The sequence below is a fragment of the Podarcis erhardii genome (assembly GCF_964252035.2).
Source record: "Podarcis erhardii genome assembly, chromosome: 1".
NCBI classification, from domain to species: Eukaryota; Metazoa; Chordata; class Lepidosauria; order Squamata; family Lacertidae; genus Podarcis; species Podarcis erhardii.
This window is the reverse complement of record NC_138497.1, coordinates 22,466,534-22,481,784: the sequence shown is the minus strand read 5'-3', so window position 1 is coordinate 22,481,784 and position 15,251 is coordinate 22,466,534. Positions and strand designations below refer to the sequence as shown.

General features: G+C 42.3%; 1 protein-coding gene across 2 annotated transcripts in view; it reads right to left on the bottom strand.

Moving 5' to 3' along the window:
- The window catches only part of BTBD7 (BTB domain containing 7), a 73,957-nt gene that overhangs the window by 38,742 nt on the left and 19,964 nt on the right, over positions 1-15,251 (bottom strand). For both annotated transcript variants that reach the window (XR_014155924.1, XM_081859014.1), the window contains exons 2-3: positions 7,484-7,672; positions 1,104-2,183 (exon numbers count right to left, since the gene is read on the bottom strand). Coding sequence is in view for 1 of the 2 variants with exons in the window: in XM_081859014.1 (XP_081715140.1) it covers positions 1,104-2,183; positions 7,484-7,565 (1,162 nt within the window). In the remaining variant the exon portion in view is untranslated. The remainder of the gene's footprint in view (positions 1-1,103; positions 2,184-7,483; positions 7,673-15,251) is intronic.

Genomic DNA, 15,251 nt, shown 5'->3' with positions numbered 1-15,251 from the left:
TCCCAAGCACACATACTTAGGGTTTGTTTTGGAGGTAGCATGCCTCCAAAAGAGCTGCTAAATCACATGCTAAGCATGCAGAACTTCCCGTGTTTAATCCCTGGTGTCTCTAGATCAGGGGTTGGCAAGGTTTACCACACCTGGGCTGGTTCGCTCCAGCAGAGATCCCTCTATGGGCCAGACTGCGTGCGCATGTGAGTGTGCGCACGATTTCCGGCATCTGCACATGTGCAGACGCGATTTCTGGTGCCGCAGAAGTGAGTCCCCATGGTGCGTCGGTTTAGCGCCGAGACTCGTTGAGTGGGCGGCTCGGTTTGAGGTGGCTTGTGGACTGGTTAAATGACCCCTGTGGGCTGCTTGTGGCCCATGGCCTTAGGTTGCTGACCCCTGCTCTAGATAGAGCTGGGAAAACTCTTCCCCGAAACCCTGCAGGGCTGCTGCCAGTTAGTGCAGAAAATATAGAGTTAAATGGACCAACAGGCTGATTTGGTACAAGGTAGCTTCCCATCTTCCATTGGAGGCTGTCGTGTACACATTAGGAATTGTTTAGTTGATTAGTCTTTTTATCAGTTGAAGAGCTCCAGCCAGGAAGCCGGCACCATTAAAACATATTTGTGAAATTACTTTAAAAACTTGGTGCCATCTTGTAAGAGATAATAACCCTCTCTCTTACACACATATACAAATTGCTCTTAAGTTGGTGCCTGCTGCGACACATGCATGCATGATCTAAATGCAAATAAATTATCCTTTTTTGAAAGAAGTATTGTTTTTCTTCAACTTTATACATATTAAGGCTGCTATCCTATGTACATTTATCTGGGAGCAAATCCCATTAAAGACAGAGCAAATTGCTTCCAAGTAAGAATGAACTTAGTTAATTAATTATACAAGCTTTAAGATTCTTTTAATCAGTTGATAATTCCAATTTTGACAGCATCACTCACAGAAGTTTAACCTTAGACATTTTTGCCTAGCTAGCGTGAGATGGCTATAAGCACAGCCTTCAATATGTGGAAACTACAGCCAAGAGACGAACTTAAAATTTGCATTCAGATTCAAGTAGGGCAACAGGTTCTGAAAGGTATAAAATTACTACATACCTTGCGCAAGCATATTGAACTCCAGGAAGAGAGCAATGTGGTAAAGTTCCATAGCTTCTTCAGCCCTTGTCATGTTTGGCTTTCCTGCTACAAGAGCCTGAACTTCGCTTAAACTCCCCACTGAGGGACTGCTGTGCAAAATAGAAAGGTCCACCAAATCTGTGTACATACAGTTTAAAATCACTCTCACGTATTTTTTTGGTATGATAGATTCATCCAGTATAATCCTTGTTGGAGTCCTTAGCGTTCGATCTGTGATTTCTTCACCAGTCCGTATTCTCCGCTGTAGTAGATGTCGAAAAAACGGGGACCGTGATGAAATTATAGCTTTGTGCGCTCTGAGCTCCTCATCTAAGCAGCTCTGACTTCCACCATAAGCTTCAACCAGTTCAGAGTCAGATGAAAAGCTGAGAACCACATCATAGTAACACATGTAGTCCAACAGCCCTCGCATATCAACATCTAAAGAATTTGGTGTTCCAAATTCTTCACTGAGCTGCATAAGGATGTCAACGTTTTGAAATCTCGAGTCCTCCATTCCAAATTCTCCTGTGTACAAGTAGTGTAACAATGCAGAAAACATGGGCAGGTCTATGCCAGCTGTGTTGATATCCATTATAATCTCTGCACCATACTCCGGTGAAGAAGAAAGTAGGGTCTTAAAAAATGGGCACCTTGCAGCCAAAATTGCACGATGCACAGGGAAGCAAGTCTCTTGAAATATTAGATCTACATCCGTACAGTATTTGAACTCATACAGTTCAGCCATGTCTTTCTGCAACGTTCTGGCTTCTGGTCTTGCCAAACTAGCTTGTAGAGAAAGCTCTTTTAAGGCTAATGTTCCTTCATACTCTTCCACTAACGCATTGACATCTCTAACATCCCAGCCTGAGAGTAGCTCACGCATCTGCTTGGCATGATCGGCAGACCGGCTAGACTTTCGGCGCTTAATAAACTTCTTTTTGAGGGTGGCAAGCCCAGAGCTTTTCTTTTTCTTGTCTTGAGGTTTCTCATGGCCATGGTCAAGGCTATACAGTTTGGATTCACAGCCATAGCCTTGATGAGAATAGGAGGATGTTCCTGAAACAAAAAGGAGAACTGTGTGTGGATCTAATATGGAAAACCCTGGAACACATGGTAGTTAAATGTGTGCAGCAAGCATGTTCTATGATTAAGATAATATTTTATTCTCTTGCTAATTGTGCTCTTTTAAAAGGTGCATTTTATATTTAACTTCCTTAAGTAATGTTTTCTTTTGAAATGTTATTTTTTTGTTAACTTTGCTGCATTAAATGTGCATTCTGTAGATGACCTCCTTTGTAATGCTTTAGTCTGAAATCTTTAAGACAATATTTTAGTTTCCTGTAAATTATGTTGCTATGAATTTGTTATATAAAGTGGTACAGAAATGAAATAAACAACAACAACAAATAGTAATAGTAATAGTAATAGTAATAGTAATAATAATAATAATAATAATAATAATAAATGCTAGCGGCTATACAATTATACTGCACACCTCTAAGTGATCTATAGTATTAAGTGACTTACAATAGCAAATTGCCAAAACACAATAATAAAAACAAAAACCTTCTATAAAGGCACAAGGTAGAGCAAAAAAAGTGGACCAACCAAGTCAACAACCATGGACACAAAAGCAGTAACATGCACAGGAATAATTTTAAGTTGGCAGTCTTCTACTTGTCAGACCTAGGACCAACAGTTAGCCCTAACCTGTAGTACAGAGACACTTTTTAAAACAATGAATGTTCCCATTTCACTCTCATCAGATCCCCTTCCCCTCTTTCTGCTTCTCTTAAAAAGAAAATAGCATTGGCAATGTTGTCCTGTCTTCGGTCAGAGGGGTACCAACCTATTGGTTAAAGACCAATGCCTTAGAAAACACGAAGATTGAGTTTCCTCCTTTTCACATCAGCTACGAAAAGGAGAACTGGCCTGAAACTATAATCATTTATCTGGAATATGTGACTAAGTGGGAAAATCCCACTTGCTTTCCTGTGGTTTCACTATTTTTATCTATTTTATGTGTTCATTATCCTGTTTCTGAGGACTATCCATGTTTGCTAGTCATATACGGTCTTCTGGAAAGCCAGTACAGTGAGATATCTTACAAAAGATAATTTTTTTATTTTAAAGATAACTGCATCCTGCTTGCATCATTTATCACAGAGATAAGTGGCTCCACAGGACAGATCATTACTGGGATTGGCCTCGCAGGGCAAATCTGACAGGCAAGCGGGCAATCACATGCCATTATAGTGGTACATAACTGCCAGGTGGGCACCGCTGCCCACTTTTCAATATCCCTTGCATGGGATTTCCATGCACCCTGGTTGTCTGGCTCATGGGAACATACAACTGCTGCAAAACTGTTCTGTTGACTGCAGAGGGATTGAAGACAGTTCCTGCAGTCCCATGTGAGCCTCTGGAGCCTGAAACAGAAGTGGGGTGGGGCTGTTGGAAAGCCTTTTGCAAAACCACTCTTTGAAGCAGTGCCCCCCTCCTTTTAACATCACTCAAGCAATGCTTAAAAGGAAGGAGACTGCTTCAAACAGCAAGTTTGCAAAGGCCTTTAAGACAATCCCCACACTTCCACATGAGCCTGCGAAGACTCACACAGGAGCCTTAAGGCACTTAGCAGAAGTGGTCTTTGTAGAAGTTCCATGCTTCTCCTTTAAGAGAGCATTGGTGGGGAGAAGAGAAAGATGCCTGCAATGTACAGGCTCCGTTGTCTTCTCGCCTGCCCTCTTGCTTAAATGAGGACACAGGTGATGTAAGGTGATGGGCAGGTGGTTTGAGGAAAATGACTTTGTGGGACAAATTGGACTCCCCGTCAGGTCAAAATATCAGCTTGCAGACCAATTCAGAACCTTCTTCTATGCACATAATCTTCTGGGTAAGCCTAGCATCTAAAAATCTGAGGCTCATTCTTAAGAATGTTATGGTAAAGGTAAAGGGACCTCTGACCGTTAAGTCCAGTTGTGGACGACTCTGGGGTTGCGGTGCTCATCTCGTTTTACTGGTCGAGGGAGTTAGCACCTAACAATGTGAAATGTTTGTAGTCCCATGACAGACATAGAAAGCACTTCTGTCTTAAACTGTTTGCACCTCAAGGCAAACTGATGCATGTTTACGTAACAATATCTATATCTGATTAAATTGATTCCATGCAAAGGTTCCTCATGCAATGGTTTCATTCAGCTTCTATATTGCTTTTCACTCTCTTGTGCTTTTGCGTAAGTATCATATACTTGGCCCAAGTATAACACACAGTTTTAATCCACTAGCAAATACTACTTTTCTTAGCTGCCACCGCCTTATGGTGTCTTGGATAGGCGACAAAACAAAAACAGAAGGCATGAGAAGCAAGGTCTCTGGCCCTGTCTCATCTAACCAAGTTTCTGAGCTCTCTTGCTGATCTGGGCATGAAGTCAAGGGCATAATCAAGCAGTCTTAAGATAACTGTGTTAACAACATTGGTGAAATCTAATACTGATAACTAGTCAGTAAGAACTCTTTAAAATAAATAGATTATATTAGATTGAAGTAAATAGGAACAACATAAAAAAACCCCTCACTTAGACAAAATCCTTCCTCTGGTGGATTGGATTATACTACTGAGCAGGAGATATAAGCTTGTAAGTTCCAAACGTTAATTTTTCTAAACTATTTCAAATATGGAGCAAACCAAAAGGTGCCTGGCTCATGGGAGCAAAAAAGAAAGCACCCTCCCCCATGATACACTCTGTTTAAAACAAACTGCAGCTGATGTGACAAAATTGTTGCTCCACCCCTACAAAATGAACCAATAATTGTTGCTAGGGGGAGGTCATGTGAAACGCCAATCAAGACTAGGCAAGTCAGGGATGACATCATATGCAATCAAGTCTCCTGAAGTTTGTCCTGCAGCAGCTATTACCATTTAAATGGGTGAGTCCAGGACAGAACATGTTTAGAGGATGCCCTGCCAGGTAACAAATTAACATATAACAAATCAACATTTCCACCTGGGAGGTCCAGGAGGATAGGTCAGCTGTGTGACAAAGAGGATTAGGTTACACTAATCTGCAAGCTTTATGATGGAGGGTATGCTGAATCTTGGCAACATTACGTTATGTTGCAACAGTTTCATTGTTTCACAGAATGCATGAAACAAATCTGCTTTGCTTACGTATAAAATCCTACATAGATATGCTTGTTCCATTTTAATTAAGGGCCAAGAAAGCAACTCAACAACAATTCTTACATTTCCATAGAACAATACTTTTCGGACTGTCCTGAAATCCATTTTAAAGATACTCTGCAAGTTTATTATAATTACTTTCAGTACCCTCTTAATATGGATTTGCATTCAGACTCTTCCTTGTTCAATTCCACAAGTTGGTTGTAACTTTTTAAAGGAAAGCTTGAAAATGAAGCCCAACCCTGCCTTGTCCCTGCTACACACACCTGGGGCCATTTTACCATGGATCCTAAAAGGCAGTTCAAACAAAAAAGATCTAACATGACTTTCAAAAAATGCTCCAGAGAAAAATGAACAAAAACCAGGCTTGCTGCAAGTTGGAAATATTCAAGTAGTAATTGAGGCTTCAAGGAAAGCCTCCAAAGGACTTAGGGTTAATTAATACCCAAGATTTACCTTGAGCAAGAACAATCTTGCTATTAAGTCTGATGGGCTAACAATGAGACGTTATTTTAATAGTGTACTTATTCCAAGTTTGTGCCAGAGGCAAAACCTGACAAAATCATGGAGTTCAAACACCAATCTTGCAGGAAGCCTAGTTTTTAATTCTGAAATCTGCAGTCTCCTACCTGTTTCCAGCCCCACAGTGTTGGGGGGGGGGGTGGAAACTCATTTTTGTTAAGTGCATTCTCCTTATCTGATCTGGCCTTTTATTTTGTGGCAGCCGAGAGAAAAAATTTATCCATGAGAAACTGACTTGCAAAACACTTTGAACTTTAGAACAACTTCCACATGCCACAGCTTACACACACAGCTGAGCAAATTGTATTTTAAGGGGTAGCTGATTGCCCAATAAAGCTAAAGTGACCCTTGTTCACTCCTATTACTAATGCACATATACTTTACTTACAGTGGGACTTGCGCCAGCCCACCCTGCTGCTTGCTTATGAGCCTAGATGTAACATGCATGTGGAACCTACAACAATAGAATGATATATCTCTAGGATCAAAAGTCTGCAATCTGGGAATTTTTACTTCTGATTTCAATTAGCCACAGTTTAGCATTATGGCCACATTCTAAACTGTGGTTGGTCTTAACTATGGTTAGTTGGAACAAGATAGCTGCATAACCCATGTCTTGAAGCTGGCGTGTTTCAGCTAACCATACTTAAGAAGGCCAATGGGTTTGTCAGGCTTCAGACATCACAACAAGTGTGGCTGGTTTAAAAGAGATGTGAAAACTTCCATACACCTTCCTGCTGCACCTGAGAGGAGGAGCTAGTGAGCGAGTCTGGGAGAGGCTAGGCATGCTCTCTTTACATTGAGACCATTGTCACCTTGTATGGACACTTTTTGATTTTGCCATCCAGGGAGTTTGAATAAGTACTACAATGCATTTAATTCAAGGTAAGTATTCCAAATGTTATAATTAAAAAGTACATCCAAAGCAGATAAAAACACATTTTGCCATGGTAGTTACCAATTATGAACATATTAGACCAGTTCTTTTTCACCTTGGTTGCCTCCAGATTGAGTTCTGGGGCCAAATCAAAGTGCTGTTTTTTACCTATTAAACCTGCATGTATATACACCTAACATCATCAATGAATGCCCTTTGTCAAATGCCTCTTAATCCTATTTAGAGATTGGCTACACAAGCAGAGAATCTTCACTACTGTGCCCCCCCCCCAATAACAGGATGCTCTCCCTAACCGTACATTTTAAAAAATTCAGTGCCTAATACTTTGCACAGCCTTGATGAGGTTTTGATGTTTGATGGTTGAATAACCTTAATTTAGTGCCGAAAAGAATTTTAAACTCTGCTGGTTGGATGCATGTTTTAACCTTATAAGACTGTTATTTTGCTTTTATGTCAGTGGATATGCTTAGAGTTACATTGTACTGCCCTGGTTGTTGGCTTTTAGTGTTTACTTGAGTATTTATGATTTTGTTAAGTCCTTTTATTTGCTCATTGCTCAGAGAACATTGTTACAAAATGACTCATAAACGTAATAAATGGAAATTGTGTGAACCCACAAAGTTCACAGTATCCTAGTATCTTAGATATATATAACTTGCTAGTCTTTCTTTCTTTTCTTTCTTTCTCTCCTTTTTACAGATATCACAAGAAAACCTATGCCCTGGAAATTAAAACTTAAAGACAGGAGAAACTTACCTATGAATGTCTGTTGTGCCTGAGAATTTCCCCCTACCCTTGGGGAACACGAATGAGGGTAGTTCGAAGCATTAGCACCCATTTTCTTCAGTCACTCAGGCATTCCACTTGCTGGCTCATCAGCACACAGTTCCATAATCCATTATAAAACTTCAAGACATGGCTCAGGTAGGTTCTTTGCCTCCATTTCTGAACAAAAATAATAATAATCATAATCACTGCTGTCTTCCCAAGTACACAGCTGTACTTAATACTGTACTTAATTCAGTAAGAGAACATTCATTATGACAAATGCCTGAGTGAGAAAAACACATTTAGAATGCAAGAGCAAAATCAGCAGTGCTGCTACAGTTTAAGAGATTGGTAGCCCAATGTTATGCATGTTTGCATGGAAGTAAATCCCACTGTATTCAGTGGGGAATAGTGCAGCTTTAAAATGTTTTAAATGTTTTCACACATTACATTTAAACCACAGCAGTTTAAATAAACGCAAAATCTGTGGTAGCCAATACGGACATTTTCAAGACAATCCTATTTCCCAGCTCAATGGATGGCCTTAGGTCAGCCACTATTTCCGTCAGCTTAACCCAACACGGGATTGCCATGCAGGACCTTAAGTACCTTGGTGAAAAATTGGGTTCCGTGTTCAAAATTAGCCAGGTGCTTTTTGCTATCGGCGTGTGTCCAATTGCAAATACATGGAGATTTCTGGGTTCCAGGTTAGCGACCACAGTTTAAAAACCTCTGCCTTACTCCATAGTTAATACCATTTCCATTTCCACTGTGTGTGTTTCTCCTTCTTGCATACTGGGACAAGTACACTGTTGTAAGAGCAAGCTACAGTCAAGCAATAGAGACCATAGAATGATGGAATTGTAGCATTGGAAGGGATCACAAGGGTCATTTAATCCAACCACCTGGTGAATAGATATTCTGTTGGGGCAACCACAACCTAGATTCAAGGTGCTGTTTGGCGCCTAGCTTATATACACCCAAGTTTCTAACTGGTTGGGTTATCAAGGCAATGAAGTGCTGTATATGAGGGACCAGGTCTTACTGCACACTTTCCTTGTGCTGAAAATATGCCATCATTTAATACCAAGTTACGGTATCTGTTCAACTCAGGCCCTCCTGGGCCTTTGATGATGCTACCCCAGCTTTAATTGTTGTTTAGATGTACATTTTTATATTCGAAATGACATTTGAGGAAAAAATCACTTCCTATAAACGTTTCAGATGTGAAGGTATAGCGGTTTTATGCAACTCATGAACACCCAAAAAGTGCTGTTGCAAATCTATCTGTCTGTCTGTCTGTCTGTCTGTCTGTCTGTCTGTCTATCACCCGCCCTTCACCCCAAGGTCCAGGGCAGGTCTCAACATTAAAAGCCATTAAAAACAACTTGCACCCATATAAATAAGATGGGTCCTAAAAATATGCACCTTTGGGACAAATACAATGGTACCTCGGGTTACATACGCTTCAGGTTACAGACTCCGCTAACCCAGAAATAGTACCTCGGGTTAAGAACTTTGCTTCAGGATGAGAACAGAAATCATGCTCCGGTGGCGCGGCAGCAGCAGGAGGCCCCATTAGCTAAAGTGGTGATTCAGGTTAAGAACAGTTTCAGGTTAAGAACAGACCTCCAGAACGAATTAAGTACTAAACCTGAGGTACCACTGTATTGGACTACTGTAATCTGCTCTATAGGGGGCATCAGCTCCTAGGCTTTGATCAAAAGCTACAACTGGGGCCAAATACTGGGGCCAAGAAGGCTGTTAGTACACTATACCCTTGGTTCGAATCCGCATGATGAGGTGAGCTCCTATTATTCTGTCCCATTGCTCTTCTAGCTTCTGCCAACCTAGCAGTTCAAAAGCACACAGGTGCAAGTAGATAAATAGGTACCACTGTGGTGGGAAGATAAATGGCGTTTCCATGCACTCTGGCACTCATCATGGTGTCCCACTGCGCCAGAAGCGGTTTAGTCATGCTGGGCACATGACCTGGAAAGCTGTCTATGGACAAACACTGGCTCCCTCGGCCTAAAGCGAGATGAGCGCTGCACCCCATAATCCAGGGGTCCTTTACCTTTTTTACCTTTACCCTTTTCTGATTGGCAGTTTGCACTGGTTGCCAATTTGTTTGTGAACCAAGTTTATGGTTCTGGTATTGACTTATAAAGCTCCAAATAACTTAAGACCCCATTATCTAAGGCAATGCATTATCCCACCTGAACCTGCCAAGCCACTCAAATCTTCAGAGGAACCCCTCCTGGAAGTGCCTCAGCCTGCTCTACTTGACCAGGCATCAACCAGAAAAAGGGCTCTCCCTGCAGTGGTGCCTGCATTATAGAACAGTCTCCCCACAGGGACCAGGCAGGCACCTCGGTAACATATTTCTGATGGCAATTAAAAACACTTTTGTTCACCTAGGAATTTGTGGATTGGGAATTGCTGGCTCTATTTATTGTGCTTGTGCAACTTATTTGGTATATTTTGTTTTGTTTTAACCTAACATTGTTGATCAACCTGTATGCTGCTTTGGTAAACCACATGAAGCAGTACAGAAGTATTTTCAGAAATAAAATAAAGAGTAGAGATGCGTGTGGTTGTAAATCAATGTAACTGAGTTGTGATATGTAAACCTACAAAATGAGATGTGCTGCATGTAGGATCTTGTATGTGAAGCAAGGGAGGCACTCCCTTCCCTGTAGCGCTTTTGAGTCTAACAAAAAACTGGGTGTGTGAGAGTGAGTAAAATAGCAGACAGATCTTGAGATACTGTGCTGCTCTGGCCACATGACCCCAGTAACCCAAGCCATGCACATGGGCAAGTAGGAACTCTCTTTGACAAAGGGTTGCCACTTTTTGTTGGGTCCTGTCTGCAAAGAAAAACAGTTACAGTATCTACTTAAGTTCAATTAAAATGGACCATGGTCAGCAATGCTGTGAAGGGGACAGATCAAATGAACTTGTTCCAGAAAAACATGTTTTACCTTTCTCAAATTGCAACATACCGTACTGCATCATAAGCAGTGCATTATGCCTCCACAACCACAGGGGCCAATCTTTTTTTCTTATCTGTGGGGTACATTTGGCTGAAATGAAACCATTCCTTTTACAAATTAACAGTTTTGCATGAATCTCAAGGGAAATTTCTATAAGATCATGATTCGCTGGAACTTGGCCCAACTAGCATGAGCAAAAAACACCCAGCAATAAGCAACCGGTGTTGAAAATGTAAAACTGTAAAATGTAAAATAATTAAAATATTTGGGAGCCTGCACTAACAGAAATAAAGAACATCCTTTGTCAGAGCTCCACAGAGACCCTTTTGCAACAGTATCCGGATACTGCAAAAGACTAATTTCAAAAGACAACCAAGAAACAGTAACATCAGCAAAGATGGAAAGTGGAAAAATTCCCTACGCTGTCAATAAATTCCTGGCTCTCCAGAGTTTAGGAAATGGGTTATATGTCTAAGCTTGTAAACTTAAAAGAGAAGGAAGGCAGATAGAAGACAACTTCTTTGTATTTTATTGGAATAACGAAGGGCAAGAACAAACAAATGCATATACAGTAAATTGTTAGGAGACGTTTTGAAACATGAAACTTTGCTTTTATAGCAGATTTTCATTTACTCTTTCACTCTAAATGACTGACAAGAGTGCAATACAAAATATCTTAACATATATACCTCAATTTACACAACTGATACTTATCAGTTATAAATAGGGTCAGTTCAGTATCTAATACATTAATTTTTTTAAGATTAAGTACAGTATTGTCTCATGTACAGATAATTTATATAATACTATTTTATGAATATTCTTTTTCTTTGATCTTTTTGAATAACAAATAAAAACATACTTCTTTGCTAGGGCAGGTTTAGAACTGAGTCCTGGCATTGTGCAATTTTCATTTTTATGGCTCCACCATGAGGGTTTGCTTCTGATGCAACACCACAAACAGACAGGAAGTAATAATATTGGAAGCTGCCTTATATCAGGACAGTCTATTTGTTCACCTAGCCAAGTATTCTCTACTCTGACTGACAGCAACTCTCCAGGGTCTCAAGAGGAGGTCTTTCCAATCAGCTGATACTTCTTACTGCAGATGCCAGGGTCTGAAGTTGAGACCTTGTGCAGGCACAGCGTGTGTTGTACCACTGAGCTATTTCACACACTTAACTAATACCCTCTTTTCAGCATGAGCCATAAAGTACCTTATTTTTTTCCTTTCACTTGTCATTTAAAAACCCTAAATTCCAGGAGCAGGTCACATCTGTTTACATCTTGCCCCTGTTCCTGTACTTCCAACTACCCTAGTTATTTCTATGGCTACTGCGTCTGCAGGAAACCTCATGACCAGAAGCTCAGATGTAGCCAGACCAGTTATTTAGAGCTGTGTACACATTCGGGCCTAATAATAATAATAATTTATTATTTGTACCCCGCCCACCTGGCTGGGTTTCCCCAGCCACTCTGGGCGGCTTCCATAGAAACCAAAAATACACTAAAATATCACAGATTAAAAACTTCCCTGAACAGGGTTGCGCCTTAAGATGTCTTCTGAATGTCAGGAAGTTATTTATCGCTTTGACATCTGATGGGAGGGCGTTCCACAGGGCAGGCGCCACTACCAAGAAGGCCCTCTGCCTGGTTCCCTGTAGCTTTGCTTCTCGCAATGAGGGAACCGCCAGAAGGCCCTCGGCGTTGGACCTCAGCGTCCGGGCAGAACAATGGGGCCGAGGCCGTTTAGGGCTTTAAAGGTCAACACCAGCACTTTGAATTGTGCTCGGAAATGTACTGGGAGCCAATGTAGGTCTTTCAAGACCGGTGTTATGTGGTCTCAGCGGCCGCCCCCAGTCACCAGTCTAGCTGCCGCATTCTGGATTAGTTGTAGTTTCCGAGTCACCTTCAAAGGTAGCCCCACGTAGAGCGCATTGCAGTAGTCCAAGCAGGAGATAACTAGAGCATGCACCACTCTGGCGAGACAGAGCAGGTAGGTTCTCAGCCTGCGTACCAGGTGGAGTTGGTAGACAGCTGCCCTGGATACAGAATTGACCTGCGCCTCCATGGACAGCTGTGAGTCCAAATTGACTCCCAGGCTGCACACCTGGTCCTTCAGGGGCACAGTTACCCTATTCAGGACCAGGGAGTCCTCCACACCAGCCCGCCCCCTGTCCCCCCAAAACAGTACTTCTGTCTTGCCAAGATTCAACCTCAATCCATTAGCCACCATCCATCCTCCAACCGCCTCCAGGCACTCACACAGGACCTTCACTGGTTCTGATTTGAAAGAGAGGTAGAGCTGGGTATCATCTGCATATTGATGGACACCCAGTCCAAACCCCCTGATGATCTCTCCCAGCGGCTTCATATAGATGTTAAAAAGCATGGGGGAGAGGACGGAACCCTGAGGCACCCCACAAGTGAGGGCCCAGGGGTCTGAACACTCATCCCCCCACCACCACTTTCTGAACACGGCCCAGGAGGAAGGAGCAAAACCACTGTATAACAGTGCCCCCAGCTCCCAGCCCCTCTAGACGGTCCAGAAGGATGTTATGGTCGATTGTATCAAAGGCCGCTGAGAGATCCAGCAGAACTAGGAAACAACTCTCACCTTTGTCCCTAGCTCGCCGGAGATCATCAACCAGCGCAACCAAGGCAGTTTCAGTCCCATGATGAGGCCTGAATCCCGATTGGAAGGGATCCAAATGGTCCACATCCTCCAGGCGTGCCTGGAGTTGTTCAGCAACCACGCGCTCAATCACCTTGCCCAAGAATGGAAGATTTGAGACTGGGCGATAGTTGGCCATACTGGCCGGGTCTAAAGATGTTTTTTTAAGAAGCGGTTTGATGACCGCCTCTTTCAGCGGATCTGGGAATGTTCCCTCACAGAGGGAAGCATTCACCACCCCGCAGAGCCCATCGCCCAAGCATTCACCACCCCGCAGAGCCCATCGCCTAAGAACTCTCTTCAGGCTCAGAAGGCAATGCAGGTACATAACAACGGCTGCTGAGGCTAGCATGCAGTACAAAAGCTCTGACATGGCTAGTGTGAGTATAAATACTAGGTGCATTGGCTTCTGCCCATTTCCTAGTCGATAAGATCAGTACCTTATGCCTGTTGGACTTTAGACTCATCCTCAATCCTTCATCCTACCTCCAGCAACTGATCTCAGAGCTCAAGTCCTGGTAAGGCAGCTCACAGCCAGACCTCCCATTAGGTAGAATGAGATTCTTGCCTCAGGCTGCTGATTTTGGGTGTCATGAAAGGGCATTATTTAATCTATTTTTACTGCCAGAGAGAGAGGTGCTTCTGGGATTTTTTTTACCTGAAATGCCAAAGTAGCTTGACCAGCCTTGGTTGGGTACTATGCACCTTGACTGGGGGAGGACATCATTTACTGCTCCATTGTAGGCAGAAATATGTATTGAACCACCCCTGCCAGGCTCTGCAAATACATGGGAGGCTATAGCATCAGTTGGCATGGAGACATACAAAAGATGTTTAGTTTTAGTTTTAACTAGCGTTTAGTTTTAACTTACAACTAAAGTCACTGTTGTAACCTCTATTTCATACAGGTGGAAATTCCTTTTGCCATTTTGAAAAGATGGGTTTTTTCCCCTCTTGCTAAATAAAGAATAGGAGTTCCCCGATTAAACATGGTTAGTTTGAGAAAAACTCCCAAGCTAATGACTCAACTATGCTCTTGTCCCTTCTCTGGATGGAAGAAATCAACACAGTCAGTTAGCATTATCACCGCTACAGTCTGAATACTTTAAAAAGGAGCAAAGGTGAAAGGCTACTCAACTCAATGCTCTTCTTACAAGGACCTCTTATGTGTGCCGGATGAGCTGATCCCCTCCCCCCTTGCACGGTTATTTCAATTATTATTATTATGGTGATAAAAGACCTGTGAAAAAACACACTGATAACTGCCTTGCGAGATCAAGGTCCATCTAGCCCAGTCACTAAACAATGTTAATATACCAGAGTGAATTCGTCACTGTCACATTAGCAATAGCTACAATTCCTGTGGCAATTAGGAAAATATGTCCATGGCCAAAGTTATTCACTAACTAGTCCCTGATGTTATATAGCAGCGCTATAACAATATACAGAAAGCTTGCCTTAAAGTGGCTATTCACTAATGTGGTGAGCAATTCTTCAGAGAAACTCGCCAGACACACAGCTTAGACTAGCGATTCACTTTCCCCTCTGTCACCCCATGACATGATAAGGGTGACAAGAGGATATAGCTGCCCTTTCTATATCGAAGCTGCAGACCAAGCAGGAATCACTCACACTGTTACACTGATGTTTTTTGTCTGGGGCTCAGTACAACAAAGACAATCTGCATTCCTCCCCAGCTTCAAGTTAGAGATGTGGATTGTGCTGGCCATTTTGGCAGCCAGCAGCTTACCACCCCTCAAACAAGATCCTGCCTTTCCCTCTACATTACGCTTGGTTGGCCAGCAGGAACACAAGCTCATGCTGCCTTCCCTCAGTTCATGGACTAAGCTAAGGCAGCAAGTTCATGGACATTTATTTGGGAGTAAGCCCCATTGAACACAGTGAGGCTTAGGTTCAAGATGAGCATCTTGGCTCAACTATTAAGGCCAGCCAGAATTTGTGTAACCCAGCTTTTGACATACAGTACTATAAATGGAGATAAACACCAAAAATTGCATCTGCCTAACTGTAAAGTTGCCTTCAGCCCCAGTTCCAAAATCCCTGCTCCAAAGTTATCATTTATCAC